Genomic DNA, 20,579 nt, shown 5'->3' on the forward strand with positions numbered 1-20,579 from the left:
TTCATGGAAACACAAGTCACAATTTCAGCTAAATCCATTCACAGATGATAGGAAATTAGTTCCACATCACATTCACATTTTCATGTATGACTATGACATTTATACACAGGCATAATGACAGAAAATCCAACATGAGCAAAATCAAATATTATTATCATTGGCAAGAAACGGTAAATGCGAGCTAGCAGCAGAATTGAAAACACCTTCTCGATCTCCTATAAGGGAATACTCTTTGCCAAGAAAAATGTCACAGGCCGGAATACAGTTCAAAACTTTAGTTTAATTATTGTAACAAAAACATTTATTTTAGTTTATTCTGCTTTATCATAGGAGACAAAAAATACACATTTGGATATTTTATCCTTCTACTGTGGCAGTTAATAAAACAGAAGGGTTTAGTATGATATTTGTGTTGTAAATCCATGTCCAGAAATATCTGGAACTACCCAATATAATAACCATCTAAAAACGTCTGAATAAGCAGCTTTTGGAACAGGACTTCACCTCTTTGTTCAAAACTAGCTTCAGAAATCTTTAAATTGCTAAGCTGCACAAGCCAAAGCCTGTCCTTTAGTGCAATCACAGAAAGCCACAGAGAGTGGACATTTGCTGTAAAGAGTAGGAACAGGAAGGCAAAATATGACACTGTAAGAACTGATTTTAAATTACCTTTATTTTTACTCCAAATCTTATGCTTAACATATGATAACCTCAGGAAGGCGTAGTCTTTCTGATGTTTCACAGTGCCTCGTACAACTGCAATTTAGCTTTAATAACTGTCACAAATTACTGTGTAATAGCATGTAACAAGCATATTAATACATACTATTGTAACATGTAATAAGCATGCTATTACATCTTATTTTAACATATAATAATGACATAAATGGAGTTATAGTATACATGGTCATGATGATGGGATTAAAATTAAAAAATGCTGAAGAGACTTTTTACAATCATAACTTGACCAATGTTTTCTCATTTTCAACATGAAGAGACAATACATCTCTATAATTCATATTAAAAAAAAATTGACTTCAAAATAGTATGGTTTTTGAAAGCTAGTTTCAAAAGTATAGGTCTCTCATGCCTCTAGTAAGTCAGTTTTGATCAGTCCCTTGATCAAGGCAGAGGCATGATTGCTTGAGTATTAGCATTTTTGACTGAATAGGGACCACGCTGTACAGTAAATGCAGTGTTGATGCCCTACTATATTGTGAAGTGAAACATATAGCTCAAATAAATGAGCAATTAAAATGTTTTAAGCTTTTAAATATCTGTTTAAAGATTGTGAATTTAATTCAAAAAATATTTTCTCTCATTTTGACACTCTGTATCACATAACTTGGACAAGTCAAAGTATTTTTCCAGTCAATAACAGCAAATATGATGACGTATTTAGAGAACATTCTTTCTGAATACCTGGTCCCAGTGCATACTGCAACATGAACATCAAGGTCACCTGTTTAATGGCACAGTAAACGAGGTAGGTAGCAGATCAACCATCCTTATTAAAATATTGCTATGGTAGACAATGATTTTTATTTTATAGTCTGGCAAAAATAAAGCAATATAAGATAAAATTCAGTCAAGCTACTTCTAAACTAGCTTTTTAAAAAGGATAGCTATTTTGAAAATCTTAACATTTTTAGACAATCTATTTCAGTTTATTACTGTGCTCTACAAATTGCTTATATAGTGCAAAATATAATTCAGTTGAAAAATATAATGAGATTAACAGCATGTCTTTTAATTTTGATTTCATGGAAATAAGAAGAACATGCTTTAATTTAAGTGACTCAGCAGTTCTATAATAGCTCATGCACTTGGCATTGCCATACTAATTGGTCTAATAGTCTTTTTCATTATCCACTACAGCCATACACATTGGTATTAGAGGAAAGCCAGTAGCTGTGAGAATAGGTCAGATCTACGCCTCTAGAACTATAGGACTCCAAACGGGGTCAAATAATCAGTGAGTAGACAAAATTAAAATCAAAATTAAAATCAAAAGCCAAAAGACCCCAGTGGAGAGGAATTAATTTGACTCCCTTCATAACTTTTATTTGATAGTTCAAGAAGCATTTCAGGTCAATTATATTAATAGAAACTGGTTGAGTGAAAAGATGTTAATGATGATCCAGAGCTAATTAGCATAGCTATTTTCACTCCATCTTCTACAAAGAGAAAGGCAGAACATAGACACAGAATCAGATTATTTTTGATCAATGATGGAAATTGGCAGAGGACAAAAGGATGTGCTTTTAGTGACAAGCTTTGAGTGACAAGCCCATACTCTGTGATAAAAACCAAAAATAAACACAGAGATTTATAATAATTTATTAAATAAGATTTAAAAGGGAAAACTGAAGGAAAACTGGAATGATATGGTCATTGCCAAATATTAGTTGTTACTACTTTTATAGAAGCCTATTCTACTTCATTCCTCTTGCATTTTTCACATCAGCAAAGGTACCTGTAGATCTCTCTCCCTCAAGCACGCAGAGGCACACAGATGGTAAAGTCATAGAAAGTTGAGAAAGATTTTAATAAGAAACAAATATGAGATTACTTAACTAAAGAATATAGGATCCAGTATATTGGAGCCTACAAAAATTAATCCAAGCCTTTTAAATTGATAGTTCTTCACAGGTAGATCACTATGGTAGATCAATCTTCTAGATGGTGTCAGGAAGAAGTAGTTTGGCTGTAAGTCACTCTCATGTGCTACTGAAGCTATTCTAAGTTCAGTTTCTTTTCACAGTTAACTGTAAGAAACTCTGTTTTTATCTGTTTCAAATCCATAGTTGCTCAAATCTGAATACTTAGACACAAGAAATACGATTTGGAACCACAGCCATTCATAGCCATGAAAAAACCTATAACTGTGTGTGTTCCAATTCCAGCATGCAATTGAATTGCTTCAAGTAAAACAACTCTTGATACATGTTTTAATAAGCTTATTGCAAGTGTTGCATCTGTTCACCTTGCCAGCAAGTCTGACTATTACAAGGAGTATACGTTACCGTGTAATTAAGCAGCAGTCATGAATGATGCTGTCCTCCACAAATATGCCACTCTCTTCATCTGTTTCAATCAGACGACCAGCATGGTACCAATGTACTTGGGTAGTATTGTCAACATATGTTGCAGTACACTGAAATGGCAAGCGGTCCCCATGAAAAACCACTTGTCTTTGTGATGGGATCAGCTCAAAAAGTGGAAGTTCCAGAGGCCCAGCTGCAGGGAAAACAAAACAACAAAAATATAGGAAAAAACCTCACAATGAATTCCTCTCATGAATATTGTGAAGTGAACTAATTGTATACAATTCTAGCATCCTAGATCTTAACATTACAGCACTAGTATAAAAGACATGCCCTCAAACTACCCACTTAAGTCTGATCATGTTGTGAATTCTAGGGATCACATTTCTTTCACTGTTGTGAGCCCCGATAATTACAGGATTACTAGAATATCTACAGAAAATGGGTTTCACAGAATAGTTCACAGTATGAGTGAGGATGGAAGGGATCTCTTGAGATGCTCCAGTCCTGCTTTGAGTAGGAGGCTGAAAAAAAATCAGTCTTCCAATTAAAGAAAAAATACAGCTATTAATATAGGTACAGTTAAAATATATGACAACTTCACTGTCAGTGGATGAAATTCCCACTGTGCTCCAGAACAAAATTTACTCACTCTACAGAGCCTAAAGTATCTCATATGCCTGGGACTTGCATAATAATAAGGCTAATAACAAAAGTTAAACTTCCCCCTGAAGTTCAACTGTCCCTATGATTTCTCATTTCCCTATCCCTACTTCCTTCTGTCTCTTCCGCAAGTCGTCTTTACTATCTAGATCTTTACTCAACATTAAATATTTATCTCAATAGCTCTTTCTACTTTTTAATAGTGGAGTACATTTCACCATCTTTATTTTATGAATTTTATCTCTCCTGTCTTTCCCCAAGAAATACCCTAGTAATAAGAATATTGCATATTCTTATTCTAAGCAGAATCTTAAAAAAAACAGCTGCCATCATCACATACCCAAATGCCTAAACACAATCAGAAAATAAATAGTGTTGTAAATTTGGAAGGCATATGCATTTTTGGGAATGCTGAAAGTCTGCTAATTTCATAGATTTGACAGTGATTGAAGGCTATATCCTTCAATCCTACAGTCTCTGTAGAGACGGAATCTCTAGACAGTATTTGTTTTCTTCCATTTTTATATCTAGATCCTGAAACTACCTCAACAGAATTTCTGTTAAATATTTTCTATACATTGTGAGATTAATGCTAGTTCTTTAAATTGATATCAGAACATTGAAAAGGAGCATTTTAGGAGAGGTAATTGAAATAGAGGCACTCCATATAGAAGATCATCTTTTATAGGATAATAAGGAATAAAGGAAAATCTTATTTTCATTTTCCTGGTATAGTCTCCTTAGGCAGGACAAGAAAATTACTACCTCTGATACTTTGTTATCATCACACAAAATTCTAATGGTAATAAAAATACTAAGGACTCACATATGTGATTGATGAACACACTACCATGAGCATCTTGCACAATAATTCCTAAAAGACAACCTTTTCTCCTCAGCCTACAATGCCAAAACAATTGACTGAGCCTGGGTCACTTTATAACTTCACTACTGCAATCTCATCTTAGACACAATGCCTACAGCCTTGCACCTTGGAAATCCTTCTACCTTGATGAGGAAAGAGAATTTTTAAGCTAGATCTTCTTCTCCCTTATTTTTCATCTGTTTTCATTTAAAGGCCTCTCATCATTAATATCTATCCAGCCTACAGGGTTGTCAGTTGAAAGGTCACCCTTCTGCATTTGCACCACTAGTAACTATCTCAAACATCTATTTTTCTGACAAGTACTTTAACATTTTTTTTTCCATTTCACTGCTCACCATTTTATCTTCCTTAAACTTTCTCCTCAAAATCCTCCATTGCCCATAATAAATACAGATGAACTTAACCATGCCTAACCAGATTGCAAGCCATAATCACCGGTTCTACAATTGCTAAAATTTGTGGACAACCAGTAGTGTTTGTTCCTCTCCTTACTCAGCATCCTACCCTAACACGCTGCTTTATGTCATTCAGATGTTGTGTTTGGAATACTTAAATTGTGAGAAGCTGCATTTATAAACCTAGCTTAGGGCCCTCAATACCATTGGGGAATTTAAATGTTAAATAGTATATTCATCGCCTGCTTTGAATAAACAGTGAGAGGGATCACTTCTACTTTTTTATAGAGTAAGAATGCTGGCTAGCATAATACTCGGGATTTGTACATGAGTGAATATGTGATATTGCTGTCTGGGAGAAGCACACAGAGGATTAAGGGGCTAGCTACTATCTACTGAAATGTTGTAAGTCTGCCGTGACTATAAAGGGCAGGCTTCAGATATCCCTCCTTACTTGCGTATACATCCTGTAGTATATCTTCTGATTGCACCTATTATTTGTGGACATGGATGCATTACTAAAAATTCCTTGAAACATACCTAGTATTTCTATACGGTCTTTGGCTTCTAACTAAAAGGAGAGAAAGTAAACCAGATTAATACCTCATTCGTAACAGCTGCCAGCTTGGTCTCAGTCCTTTACGTTAAAGGTTTTTACTAGAAGATGGGGAGAACCTCTCTTTCCAAAAGGTTGCAATCTTTGTGTTGCATTACAAAGTCAATTATGGAATAAAAGGAAAAGTTATGGTGTGGAATTTAACCATAAATTAACTGAATTATTATGAAAATGGAGTCCAGAAAAATTAAACGTACTGTCACAAGTATAACAGAAATATATACTACTCACAGAAATAAAATATTTCTCATGAATATAGTAATTTTTAACTGAAGATACTGTATCTTGTCAAATATTTTTGCTCATGCACTGAGTGACACATTGTCTCATGAGGCTATGAAGTAGTAAGAGTGCCAACTATAGTATCCATTTTTCTTAAGTCAGGCTAAATAACTTCCCTGGCATACAGATGCAGTGTAACACTATCACATTGAATTTATCTCTGCCTTTATAGCTGGTCTTTAAGGCACTCCCGTTATCACTTCTGGTGCTCAGCCCTGGGAATCACCAAACCCAGAAATGGAGTAGGAATGATGTGCTCTGGGCAGATTTTGTCAATTAATGATCAGAAGTAAATGAAACCTTTTTTAACTGCAGCATATCAGAAAAGGAGAAAATTATCCTTTGATTGACATCAGTCATATCAACAACCTTCTCATTTTCTTTTTCTTTGCAAATCCTTCAAAGTACCAACAAAGATGCAAAGCAAATGAAACATACCTTTGGTTTACCATTAGAATGGTAAATCCTTCTGGCCAGCTGAACCCTTTCACAATGTACATATTTGGGTTGGCCAAATTGACAAATAATGCTGCAAACTCATTTTCAAAGTGAAACCAGTAAAATTTCTATGGATTATGACATTTGCAGAGCAAGGAAGGTACACTTAAGTACTTCTAAAAAACATCTGGTTTTAATCTGTGTGGTCTACAAAAAAATGATTACCAGAGCTAATCTTCAGTTGTTTTCCAGGGATAATCATGATTTAAATGGCTGAGGCTGGTTCTGCAACTATTACTCATGCAAAAGTTCCAGTTGACTTCAGTGACACAGCTCACAGACATAAGGATTAATTGCATCAATAAGAGTTTCAGGATTAGGGCCAATACCCTTTATCCTGAATGGCTATAAAATGATTGTATAGTTCCATCAGCATCAGCTGAAAATACTTATTTTAAATCCATAATCCAACAATCCTTCAAATTCAGAATAAAAATAAAAGTATTTACTAATGCTGTCCACACGTTTTCAAGCTTGACTTTGAGAATAAAGTAAAAAGCAAGACGTAAGAAATTCTGAAAGTATTTGGAATGATTTGGGCATTGATTTGACAGCACTTGAAATATAACAGCTCTGGCAAGCATATCCCTACACAAGAGAAATTTTCTCTTTGATTATGTGATTACTGAAGACCAAATAAATATATATAATCTCTGATGCTCATATATATATGAGTGTGTGTGTATGTGTGTGTACATATGGCAGATACAACAGCCTCATAAGATTAAAAATAATTTACAGTTTACTATTGTATCCTGGGAGTGGAGGGACTAACTTAGGGGGATTTTATTTATTTAATTTTTACAGATGTGAAAAATATTCCAAGATTCTCCTTCCAAGACAATCCAGTCTGCTGCCCTCACGTTTGGAGCCAGCACCATCACCTGCAAATGAGAGGTGTGACTCTCCTATAGGCATTTAGATCAAGGGTTGCTGAAGTGTTTTACAGTCTTCACCTGTCTTGTCTCTCTAGTCAGCACTAAACCATGATTGCGGCAGAGCACCACAGGAATCACTGATTGCAGCATGAATCCAAAGGTCTAACCCATCATTATGGTAATTACATCTTTTTCTTTATCTTTCACTTCTCAGCAGAAAAGGGTTTTGTTGACTGAAGGCCAGATTCTTTATGCGATCCAGTCTTGTATTGCAGATTAGCTCTAGACTAGAATACTGAGGACATATGGAGGAGGAATCAGGTTACACAAATACCACTGAATTAGAATATCACTTAAGAGTCCTTCTCACAGAAAGTATATCCATGCATATTTTAATGCATGCAGTGCCCCAAGATGTATATAAAGTTGAAAAAGAAAATAGAAATTATTTAAATAACCATTAGCTAAAATAGAAAAACAGCAAGGTGCACTGAAGCTCTAAGGAAACGTTCCAATGTGTATGCCCTTAATAACTTTATAAAACAATTTCTCACACACCTGCACACACATTAAATACTTTCTGCCTTTTTCCTTACAATTCAGTTCTTGAGATTTTAAAAATAGTTCAATTTTCCTTCTAATTTTGTCCTTTCTTTTTGTTTACTGTTTTAAAAGATGGAAAGGAGAAGAATGGGAAGGAAATGCTGCTGTCACTGGACATACATGGAATACAAATCTTTGTAAAAGACATGACATATAATAAATCTCTAACCTGTATTTTAGTTACATTTTAAATGTAATATGATCACACTTAAAATGTATGCACTTAAAATGAATGGACACTACCGTTTTCTGGATGAATGATCAAAAGCAAATCTATAAGCACAAAAGCTGGCCCATGCCATAGATTTGTCTAAATGCTACAGAAAGTTGGCTAGTCATTGGCCAACATGACCAGCACAAGATATTGGAGACATGATCAGAGAAAAATGAAACTACATCCTACCTCCAGCCAAATTTGTTGCATTTTCTCCTGCACAACGTATAACCTGGGCAGCACAACTCTCTACAGCTAAATAGTTACTAAGTGCATAGTCCTGGTTACTACACTAGAGCATTCTGCTGTTCAGTTTACCATAGACACAGTTTTCTGCTATACATTTTCTGGCCCTCATTAACTGGCTTTGTTTGATACTGGCAGCTTTTACACAGTCAGAAATAGGAATATCCACAGGTTTCTCCAGGTTGCCCACACATCAGTGCAGTATTACAGTGCCCACATCTCAGGATACACCATTGACTTCTGCCTCTTGGTAGAAAATTCAGTTTGCTACTGTGCACCACAAGCTTCTGGGACAGAAAAAAAAACAGATGTTGGCATTTTGCTTCTTGTTAATCACTTGATTTATTGTATTGCCAATGGGCTTTTTATTTGAACTGAGTGTGCCTACAGAGTGCGGCACATCCTGCTGACAAAAGTGTGAGTTAGAGCTCTAATATTTGTATACAGTCTCAGTGGGAAAGAATTGTGCATGGAAAGCACAGTGGGGGGAAGCTGGAAGTGAGGACAAAGTAAAAGAACTGGTTCAATAAAAAGGACAGATGAAAATGAGGAAAAACAAATTGAAAAACATTAGATAAAAATTTGAAATGCTGACACAGCAAATTACATCTGTTGATATTTACTGAATGGAAATGAAGAAAAGAGAGTGATCTGAATTGCTCTGAAGGCCAATGCTGCCAAGAAGGGGAGGTGCCAGTACACAAATGCCAATTTCCGTATTGCAAAATTTGCTGACAATAAAGAAAGGTTTGGTGTAGAAGGTCACAGACAGTGCCATATGCCAAGGAAGTCAAGAACGAATACAGAACTGGAGCCAAGCTTCAGTTTTAATAAAAGCTTTGCCTGGCTCCAATTTTAACATAATATCAAGAAAATACAGATGCCAACATGTATTAAACACATCAAAATAAGATAAGTCTTTTGGGCTTGGGACAAGAAAGCTTTGCACCATATTCATTTACCACTCTGCAGAAAAAAGAGAGCTTCTCTTTGTGTAATAGCTTCTTATTTCCACAAACTTCATAATGCTGGCAGGGCAAGGCATATTCCACACCATTTTATCAGTCCCTTTCACCCTCATACATGCTTTTCAGACAGGAACATAAAGTAGACATATTTTTTTGCAGCATCTCATAATTAAATCACAGGTTTATGTTTATTTTGTAATGCTAAGTGCTACACTGAAATGGTAGCTGCTAACCAAAGAGCAAGACTTCAGACATGGATACTGTTTTACTTTAAGTTCCAAATTTTGTATTACATTTTACTCCTGCAAACTTCTGTAAAGCCATCAAAGTTGAAAAAAAGAGAGGGAAAGGGTGCATGTCTCATGAGCAGGCATAGCAGAGTCAGTGGACTGAAGCACTGATAAGAATGTAGGTGCTGCTGCAGGGAGCTGAACAGAAGTAGCAATCCCAGGATTTATCCTGAGTTAGTTACAAGTATGGTGAGCCCAAGCTGTCACAGTCCACTGCTATTGATGCTTCAGTTATCTGGGTTAGCTAACCTCATAAATATACTCCATATCTACAAAACAGAAGATTAAAGTCAGTGCAGTTATGGCAAGAAGAGCTACAATCATAGCTTTGGATGACAGCCTCTCCAAGAAGCACTTGGATTCCATAACTTCTCAGACTTATTTAATTAAAATAAGTTACACCTGTGTAGAAACTAAGGAAAGCTGAGCTGGAACAAGTACAATTCAAATCTAGTCACTTTTAGCAAATCCAACTCATACAGGCTTCAGCCAGCACTCAGCAGGTGGATGACAAGTCCAGCTATGACAAAGTTATTTAACTTGTCTTTCTCTACAGCAGTTTCTCCCAGATTTATAAGCCTCTGTGAAAATAAATTATCAGTTTTGCACTGAGTCTAGGGACTGATGCGTGTTGTGTCCATTACAACCATTTTAAGTGAGGGAGCAGTGGAAAAACACTGTCTTATTTACTGATGATAGCAGTGATTTACTTGGTAGGAAAGTAGAGGTAGAGAAATACAGAGGTAGTAGGTTTCACTTGATAGCATTTAACAGAAATGCCAATACCATAACATTAATTTGTAAAATGGCAACAGCTACTTGAAAAATTTCCACAATAGGAAATTCAAGGTTTCATTCCAGTTAATCAATTAATCAAAAATATTATCTGCATGCAGGCAAAATAAAGCCCACATCTTGCATTGACATATCTAGCAGAAATTTAAAAGAACGGGCAAAGAGTTTTTTAATCACTGATTTCTTCCTTATCAAATAAAACTGCTGCCACTTTTCAATTTCTTATTTAAATTATCCCAGAAGTCTACTTCAGAAGCTGGGGAGCATTTGATTATTTGCCACATCCTGAAACTTGAAGACTGTGACATATTGACAGCTATGGTATTGGAATATTCATCGACACAAATTCCTTCACTGGCAAGAGTCAGAAGCCATTGCTAGAAAGCTAATTTTGATTACTCAAATTATGCTTATGGCAAGCAAGCTGGCAGGCTCATGGCTATGCACCCTCATCACAGCTTGCAGTTAATAAAAATGGCTGAGCAGTGGCAAGGATAAAGCACCTAGCTCCACAAATTATATTGATTAGCTTTATCTGTCTGGGAAGTGCAGTGGCAGCACTCATCTTTCCAAACCTTAAGCGCCACTAGCCACCTTCTTTTTGTTTCGATATCATTACTACACACTCAGACCAAGGAAGCATGGCAGCAGGAAGGTCCCAAGAGTGGCAGTGATTGCCCCTAATTGCCCAGAGTCCAGCAGGCTGCATGAGTACCCACCTAAGCTGCAAGAATGCCAAACAAAAAAGAAATGTAAAAGTCATAAAAGATGCTGAACAAGTGACAGTTCTGTTGAAGTAAGCACTTGTCCCAGTCATTGTATGAATTTTTTTCATTCCAAACTCCTCTCAGCCCAGCCGACAGTGTCAGAAAGTGCAGCTCTTTACAGCCATTTTTATACATATGTTAAAGAAAGTGCTGTATGATGAAACGTGCTATAAAAATGTGAAATATCACTATGGTATACTCCACTTAATTAGAACAGAGGATGTTAGGATGGAGGCTTTATAAGGAACTTTCCCATGAGAACAATTAAGATTAATTACAGAAAACTGTAATCAGTGCTGTTAACTGGACAATATTAACATAGGTTTGGCAAAGAAATTTATATAATTTTATCTAGGAATTACCAGTATAAAATTTAACCCTAATTTCTTAATGTACATGTTACCATGTTAAGACTAAAGAATACATCTTCTGGGGTACTCCATGGGCCTTAGTCAAGGCTGGCTGTCTTACCATTGCTTTGCTCATGAGCAACTAGCTTTTGGAGACGGCCAGTCAAGACTCCAAGGGCAGAAGTTCTGAAGATTAAAGAAGCTTAATTTTGCTGATATTCTCCTCACTACACAGGAGCTAAATTTTTCTTTAGTTATTTTGCATGCTTTTTGGAACAAGCAGGCAAAGAATGTAGAAAATCAGACAAAACTGTACATTAAAAACCGCTAATGTAGTTTAAGAATAAGCTATGGGAAGAAAAATAAATTGGGTACATTTCCAGCATCTAAATCAGCGAGATTTCAGGGGTGAAAAGTTCTGTTGAACTATATTTTCATGTGTGAGCACAGATGCAAGAAAATACGTAGTAGTAAAACCTCATCCTTTAAGTTTCTCAAATGACCATTTTAATAGTTCTTTCACTTTTATAAGTTTTAAATGTTATTACTTTTGTGCCCCAACCTTGCAGCAGTGTTCTAAATTACCACTAAAGAAATTAGATAATAATGTTTAATAATAAATGTAGGGCACCGTATTCCTTTTTTTTTTCCCCAGTTTGAGACTGATCATATTAGGATGAGAAATCTAGAATATGGAGCCAAAAGGTTAGAGCATTGTTGGTTGCATAGCACCAAATGGTTATCTATTGAAAACTTTGAAATTTAAAATGGGCAACTTAGCTCCGACAGAAAATGAATCTACCACACCCATCTTTGAAAGATCCAAAATGTACAGTTACATTATTTGATTTATAGACATTCTGCTATTATCCATATTTTGTTATTAAAGAAAACCCTGAATTGCTAACATTGTAAAATAGAAACAATTGCAAGAGGATTTAACTACAGCTAATTCTATCACTATCCATACCTTGCAAAACCTAATCCTGTGAGAGGTTACTAATGGGAATATTCCTATTTCAATATAATTAGACCTATTCATATGATTAGGCACTCCCTGCAGAACTGGAGCTGAAGTCTTGATCCCGCATATTCTTGAAGACAATGATGCTCCGCATGAATGCAGCAGGCTATCTGTAGGCTGCCAAGAAACTGCAGGACTGGAATCTAAATCTGGATAATTAATCCATCATTCTTTGTACTTGAGATTTTGAGTTTAGTCAGTTACTACATACTGAAAAAAACCCCACAGTTCAATATTTACATTGTGTTAATGTAGTATGAATGACTTATAAATGAAGACGGAAATGGTTGAAACAATAATCTCAAGCCGATTCCTAAATTTAAGTAAATAACAAATGCGACCAAAAAAATGTTGGGTGTACTATGACAGAAATAAATGAAGAAAAAATGTTCCTTGTTAACTTTGAGCCAGTATTTGATATTGCAATATATTTCATGTAGGAAAGAAATTATAATTCACAATTATAATTTTAAGACTTGAAAGGTAGTGTAGATAATTAATTTTTGTTGCCATATGAAAAAAACAACTTCAAATCTCATTTCTCATCCAATATCCCCAGCACAAAATATTTGACAGTATTCTTAAAAGCTGATGCAGAATGAAGCTGAATGTATTCAGTTGATTTCAGGTTTAAATTTAATGACTGAAAAAGTCTCCTTTCAGACTGAATTTCCCAATATCAACCTATTTTTTTCTATTTTGGGCATTTTAAAAGTACATATTTCTTTCAGAGTTCTTACTATTGCACAGTGGAAACAGACTTACTCTGCTAGGGATGAAGGGAAAACAATGTGCAAGCACATCAGGTAAAATTATAAGGACATTTCAACATATCTAGCATCTAAAACATTGCTATTCCTCCATTGCTGAGAAAGCAGTTAAAGCCACACTGTATTTTAAGAATATATGTCAAGAATAAAAAAGCTGCTTCAGAAAATGAAAATACTTTATACAGGAAGTATAGAAAAGAAAATGTTCTCTTTTTTTTTCCCAATGGTATTACTGTAATTTATTTTAAATGTCTTGAATGTTCTGAATTTTTGTGGTATTTTAGGTAAGATTGCAAAAAAAATTACTTATGAAAATAGACTAGAGAGCAACATGTGGCCCAAGAGAAATATACCTTAATGTTCTGCTCATATTTAAGCATGAGAAATACAGATTAGAAAATGTGAGTAGGTAAGTATTGATGAAGGTACTTCATACCTTTCTATGTAAGAAATTAAATCTTAAAATGGTCAAGAAATCTCTAAGAACGCAAGTAGAAAGAGTGCATAAAGAATACAAATGTGCTCTTTTTGCTTTGTGCCAGTTTCAATGTGAACAGGTACAGAGCATCAGAGCAGAAAGTGCTTACATTTTAACCTGACTCTGCTCCTTTAGAGGATGAATATTCTGATTCTCAGTGAAGTGAGGCAAACTACAAAAGACGGTGCTGGTTAAGTACAAACAATTCCCTAACAACTATATCCCCTCCCTCCCTCCCAATATATTATTTATATTTTCTATGAAACATTTAATGAATTGTATTGCAGAATAGAGAAGCCGGAAAAGGATCTATCCCTTTGAGTTGTATCCCTCCCTTAGAAGTACCCCATCCAAGTAGAGAGTCTATTATACCAAAAAAAGCACATTTCAATAATATTTTATGAGTCACAATCTGCTAATTTCACTCATGAGCTAACACTTTAAACTAAGGTAGCTTACAGAATTCAGAGACTGAGTAATAATTCAAACACTGTTGGATACTCACAACTTGTAGCTATTATCTTCCATGGTTTCTCACCTCTATTTTCATAGGATGGATTTTTATTCTTCTTTAGTGTTACCACTTTTCTCAGTAGACAGCCCCCTAAGGCATTCTAGAAACCTAGTCATACAGGTCTTATACAGATAAAACTCCAGCTCTGTATTTTGAGTACTCATTCCCTGTCATCCATAGGAGTCCTAATTGACTATTAATGCTATCAGTAAATTATGAACCAACCCAAACAATTTCTCACTACAAGTTTGGTGTAAACAGTTACAATTCTATTCATCACAACCAAAGGGCGCACTACTCATGAATAGAATACACATTTTGTCATAATACACAGTTTCAAAATAACATACTGTAACCCCTCTAAGCCAGGTGAAACACACTGCAGTCAATTTTCATGAACATGGAGCACCCAGAGCAATCGAGCAATCGAGAACATGGAGCACCCAGAGCAACCCAGAATTCGAAAACAGTTTCTGGATCTCACAGCCTCTGAAACACAGGCTCCTGAGCCTAGGGAGGCCACCCTACCTCCATCAAGGTAGATGAGACACTACATAAAAGCAGATGCTATCTCAGCCATGTTAATACAAGAAGGGAAAATGTCTCAGCTGCGATACTTTGTTGGCCTTTACTCTGTGCTTTGCAAGTTCTATTTCCACCATATTTTCCCCTGAGACTGCATCTTAAAATGAATGTATCTAACATTTGAGTTTATATCTGTTTCCTTACTCTGGAAGTTTCTTGACTGAGGATGGTATATGAAGAACATCCATTAATACTAGCTTTGCTAATTGTATCCGTTTGCCCTTGTTGGTTGTAATTATTGAAACAACAGGGTTTTTCAGAGATGTGCACAATATAAGTGAATAAATAATGAGAATAATAATGTAAATAAATAAATAAATAAATAAATAATAAATAATGTATCTTAGAATTTCTTTTCCCTCTTGTCCTACAATCCTGTGTTGAAGCAGTTCAACACAAGGTGATTTTCTCACATTCAATACAACTCAGCAAATAAAAGAAGTGGGAAACTAAGAAAAATTTGGGAAAGCAGCAGAATAAAGATAGAGCAACCAATTCATTTCTTCCAAGGAAAACACTTGCGTAGATCTTTCAATCATAGATAGATAAAGAGAGTAAACATAGTTTTGGGGGACGACACTTAGCCCATTCCTCATGAAACGGTCAGACGCAAAGGGCTAGAATGAGCTCTGCTAACATGGCCCGAGAGCCATCCAAGACTGTTAAAGATTGCTTTATCAGACTTACTGCCAGACTGCCTTACAGCAGAGTGCTAGGAAAGGTAAGGACAACAACAGGAACAGGAAAGGTGACATGCGACAAAACTAGCTTGCCTGAAAGTGCTGCGATGAGATGGTGCGGATGTATATGTATCAAACCATCTGCTCCAGTAGAGCAAAGGGACTTTTGAAAAAATCTAAGCTTCTCTACATTTAGACTTCCTGAGAACTGACAAGTTACTATGTCTAGTTCTTTTAACCTGTCTGCTTTATAGGAAAATAGTCCACACAACAATACGATGACCAAGATTAGGACAGTAGACAATGTAAACCTGTCTGGAAAGCTACTGACACCAAGAAAAGAACTAAACCTATCCACTCTCTGCACAGAAAAATGCATCATGATAAGGAATAAAAATGTAATTTATTGTGTATAAATGCATTAAACTCTAAGCAAAAAAATACATTTCTTAATATCTTGTTATATTTTCTTATTTTTTGAAGCAATTTTTTTTAAATTAAAAAAAGGTGATAGCATGGTCCCAATTATTTATTTATAAACATCTGTAGAGAAAATTTATATGCAAAAAGCAATACTTTAATTTGTAGGAGACCTGCAAGAGAAACAGTATTCTGTCCCAGGAGAATTAGGTAATTTTCTTTGTGGTAGAAATAAATAAATAATAATGTCTTAAAGCTCTATAAAATTATTTTTATACTTTGCAATATTTTTTTTATAATTTAGTAAATATTTACATCATTTCCAGCCAAATAATTTATTTAAATATTATTGATATTATGTCAACTACTTTCTAAACTTTAAATAAAATCTAATTGGGGGAGACAAGAAGGTCAGCACTTTGGTTCCAAACATCTGTTTTGAGGAGTCAACGTTTTCTAATAGGAAAAAGCTTCATCAGAGTTATAAGTCAATTGTAATTTGCAGAACAAATGAACTTTTACTACTTAGTGCTATTAGTTCAATAGCATCAATACAGCTTTGAGACTGAGAAACTAAATTCTAATATCTCATTCGTCAGTGTAAATAATCAAAACCCAGCTTTAAAAGAAATCTTTCGTAATCCCCATAAGACAAAAGCTCATACAGGTCTTCCTGAGTGAAGAATTTGGCCTACAGAATCCATTTCTGCTGATGATGTGCGCAAGGGAAAACCACAGACTGCTCTTGGACCTCAGGTGGAATTTTTAGCACTGGTATTCAGGAAAATGTAATTTTCTTCCTGTAAATTGAGTAAGTTTTCTTTGGAGTCATGAAGAAACAGTAACAAGGCACTGCATGAAGCCAATTTCACAATCATTTTTCAGAAAGATACTCTGTCCATACTGTTATGAATTCATTGCAGTCCCTCATAATTAAGGCAGAAAACAAAGGCAAAACTAACTTTTATCATCAAACTATTTTTCAGCCTTATTTCCAACATTGTCAAAAATTGCTTTCTAGTGGAACATTTCTGAGAGCTGGAGATTTTTTTAAAGAAGATTTAAGTAGCTCTTATAAGCTGTTAATGAACTATGCAAGCAGAATCCTGTGAATTCCAAAACTGTGCAGTTACTTAAATTAACTCATAAAAACCAGTAAAGCAGGTTTTTAACTGTTTTCAATGGGTCAGTTCTTTGGCTATCTTGAGTTATCAGATGCATGAGAAAGATTTGCCAGAAATTTGAAAGATTATTTCTTCTCCCATCAAAACGTAAAATAAATCTAAAAAGCTCATGGCAAACTGTCCCCTGTAGTTATTCAGAAATTTTTTTACTGTCTTGTTTCCTCTTCACATACTTTGACTTTTTGGTTCATTCCCTAACTCGCCTGCAAAGATCTTTGCCATTTCCCTTCTATTTTTATTTTTTTCCCTTCCATTCTTCTTTTCTTTGCTCATCTTGTGACTGTGATATCTCATGACCTCTTCTAGCATGTAGAAGGAAGATCAGGAACTATAAATACAAATGTCTGACAGTATGGAAGATGTTCACATGCAGGAGTTCTTAATTTTTAAACCACTTCTTAATATTTTCTTTAAGATACGTTTAATTTCATTAGCTCTATGCACATTTCAACACATATTATTCTTAAAACAGTCTCAATATTTGTTATTATTTTGGTGCCAGACAGCCTTCTATTATGCCTAAGTTCAAATTAAGTTAAGAAAAATGAAATTGCTAAATGTTGGGGGCACTGTGAGCTGCCCAACAGATATTATGAGCACCGTGAAGTACCTGGCAGACATTACAGGCTCAGCAAATATAATCACCATGAAGCTCTCTGCGGATATTAAAAGTGGTGTCTATTGGCAATCATTACAAACCTTGTCAAGTGTTCTGTGGACATTATAAACAGCAGTGAGAACTAGATGGGCCTTATAAATTCTGTATCAGAGGTGTGGTAATGAGTCCTATTAGGAATTAACGTATGAAATTCTGAGAAATTGCTTTCATTTCCTCTCTAAAATTCACAGACTCATATTCATTGGCATCCTGGACATATCAATTAACAGTCCTTAATTGATTCTTCTGATCATTCCAGCATTTTCAGAAAGAAGACTTTTCCTGCTGCTATAAAATGGCAGCTTGATATTTGAGAAGTATTGCAGATTTTCAAATGTTCAGTAATACAGGCTACTGGAAACTTCTTCACCTTTCACTGACCAGAGCTCATTCCTTATTTGCCTCCAGACAGGTACCTGTGTTTCCTTAACAATTCAGCCGATAGAACATCTGTAGCTGGTAGTCACATCCTTTCACATCTCTCCCAACTTGTAAATATCTGTGTTTGCTGTTGTTAAAACCAAATTTTTTGTTATTACTCCAGTCAACCCTGATCCCCCTTCTGCTATAAATGTGTCAGCAACACACATCATTCCTCTTGTGGTTATCAGGATAAAAGTGTGACTTTCCTTTTGTTTCCGTAAGACATTAGCAAAGTCACCATCCCAGCAATTTTCTGTCATTCAAGAAAGTCAAAAGATTCAAAGATTCTGTGATTAATGAAGTATGTGTGAATTTATACTTCTGATTATGGAACCCACCAGCATAATCTTAGGCAAAGATGTTTTCTCTGCAGTACGTGATACTTTTAGAATCGCTGGGTTTGTCTGTTCTTTGCTAGACAGTGTTCAGTGTGAGAGGAATTTTCTTTACTCATTCATATTTTTTTTGTTTCCTTCCTCACACCATATCCATCATGTTTGCTATGGTGGAAAATCTTTTTCAAAAAGCAATTCACTTATAGATCTTCAAATAGAGAATTCACCTAACTGAAGCTCACTATAAAAATTCTATTAATCCCCAGGATGCAGTGCTAAAATGTATAGTTACAGGTTTATAAAAATGAAAAATACAAGAATGAAATCTGACATTTATGCCACACTGTCAGAGATATAACTTGAAAGGAACATTCTATAAATCTCTGTAGGAATCCCCAGTTTCATGCAGTATAGAATGCAGAGCTACCATCATGGGTTAATGTTTTAAATCATAATTATGTTGCCTAATATATAGACAAGACAGTGGTGTTCTTGTAATATATATACATATTATTTTGTATGAAATAAGAAACTTGTGATTTTTTTCCATTCTCTTTCAATCCTAGTTATATTTTCTGTGCTGTATACCTGAATTTCTTGTGCCTATAAGCAAGCCAGATTTATTACTCTCTTCATTTTTTTTTCATAATTTCTATTTTTTAATATTTTCTATGGATTCCACTTCAATTTGTAATGTTAAATGAGAGTACAGCTCACCACATATCAGCTGGTTTTCCTTCAGGTTACGAAATGACAGTCCTTGTAAAGCACGGGGGTAAGCACAAACTGTTTCCTCTGCTATTCGAACTGAAGAATTTCTGGCCCATTGCAAGACCCATTTTAGATTACAGTCACAAATGAGTGAATCAGTGTTGAAATGTCTAGAAAGGGAAAGAAAGATCATAATTGGTACACAAGCAATTTTCATAAACATACTTTCTCCTGTTAGATTCAAATTATCTAACTCCAAAGAGAACTAATTCTAGATAGAGGCATAACTATGGATGTTTAATTATAATATCCTGAGACAACTAATACACATTGTCCCACTGTTAATGACTTCCAAGATATTATGCCAAAATTCTGGTTTTGGTTACAGAACAGCATCACTGACTACTGAATTGAACTTCAGCATGTGCTACTGTGGAAAGTCATACTATAACATACTTTGACTTAAAAAAAGTCTTTTAAGTAGAAACTTGACCATGGAAGCATCCAGTATACACTTTTAAACCTCAGAGAGGTACATTTAATATAAATAACTGGGAATTGTTATTATAATTGCAAGAAAAATATTTAACATGAATGTTTTTGTGTATTTAGAGTTATTATATGATGTAATGCAGGAAAGGTATGCTGGAAAGGTATGAGATCATAAAGGAAAAAAAACAAGGGATGCTAGTCAGGATGGCTAGACTGGGCTAGTCAGGAATGGGGTCAAGTTGCCAGCGTTATCCATTTCACTGGGACAGGTAGAAGATGGCAGCTCATCAATAGTGAGACAGACATTGATAACAAAATACTGCATATTTTACATTTGGAATGCACTGCTAGAAACAATCCTGTTTAAATTCATATTCAACTCTGCTATGTTTATTCTCATGTCTTTCTTGAATATTTCAGATTTCCGAACATAAGGAATCATACTTACAGTGCTTTCAGAGCTAGCAGCTCAGAAAAAAGTCCATTCATGAGACTTGAAAAAATATTCCCTGACAAATTCCTAGAAAAAAGCAATTTACAATCAGTTATAACAAATAAAAAAAGAAAACAAAATTGTTATAGAGTATAATTTTCACAATTCTAATTAAGAAATTCTGCTTTCTTGACAAAAGTAAAAACATATTTAAATTGTACATTGCTTTGTCATAAATGACAACAATATTCAAATCAAATGATACACTTCTACTTCTTTTATTTTCACAGCAGGTATACATGCAATTCACTTGGTCTAATAAACAGGAATATTTCTATATATTTAATAGAACAGAATTCTAGAAGAGAATATTC

General features: G+C 35.0%; 1 protein-coding gene across 1 annotated transcript in view; it reads right to left on the bottom strand.

Annotated features, from left to right (window-relative positions):
* Positions 1 to 20,579, bottom strand: part of LOC140655747 (adhesion G protein-coupled receptor A3-like) — a 293,963-nt gene that overhangs the window by 150,428 nt on the left and 122,956 nt on the right. Inside the window, exons 5-7 of the mRNA XM_072870589.1 lie at positions 20,221 to 20,292; positions 19,287 to 19,450; positions 3,027 to 3,240 (exon numbers count right to left, since the gene is read on the bottom strand). Coding sequence (XP_072726690.1) covers positions 3,027 to 3,240; positions 19,287 to 19,450; positions 20,221 to 20,292 — 450 coding nt within the window. The remainder of the gene's footprint in view (positions 1 to 3,026; positions 3,241 to 19,286; positions 19,451 to 20,220; positions 20,293 to 20,579) is intronic.

The sequence above is a fragment of the Ciconia boyciana genome, chromosome 8 (assembly GCF_034638445.1).
Source record: "Ciconia boyciana chromosome 8, ASM3463844v1, whole genome shotgun sequence".
NCBI lineage: Eukaryota > Metazoa > Chordata > Aves > Ciconiiformes > Ciconiidae > Ciconia > Ciconia boyciana.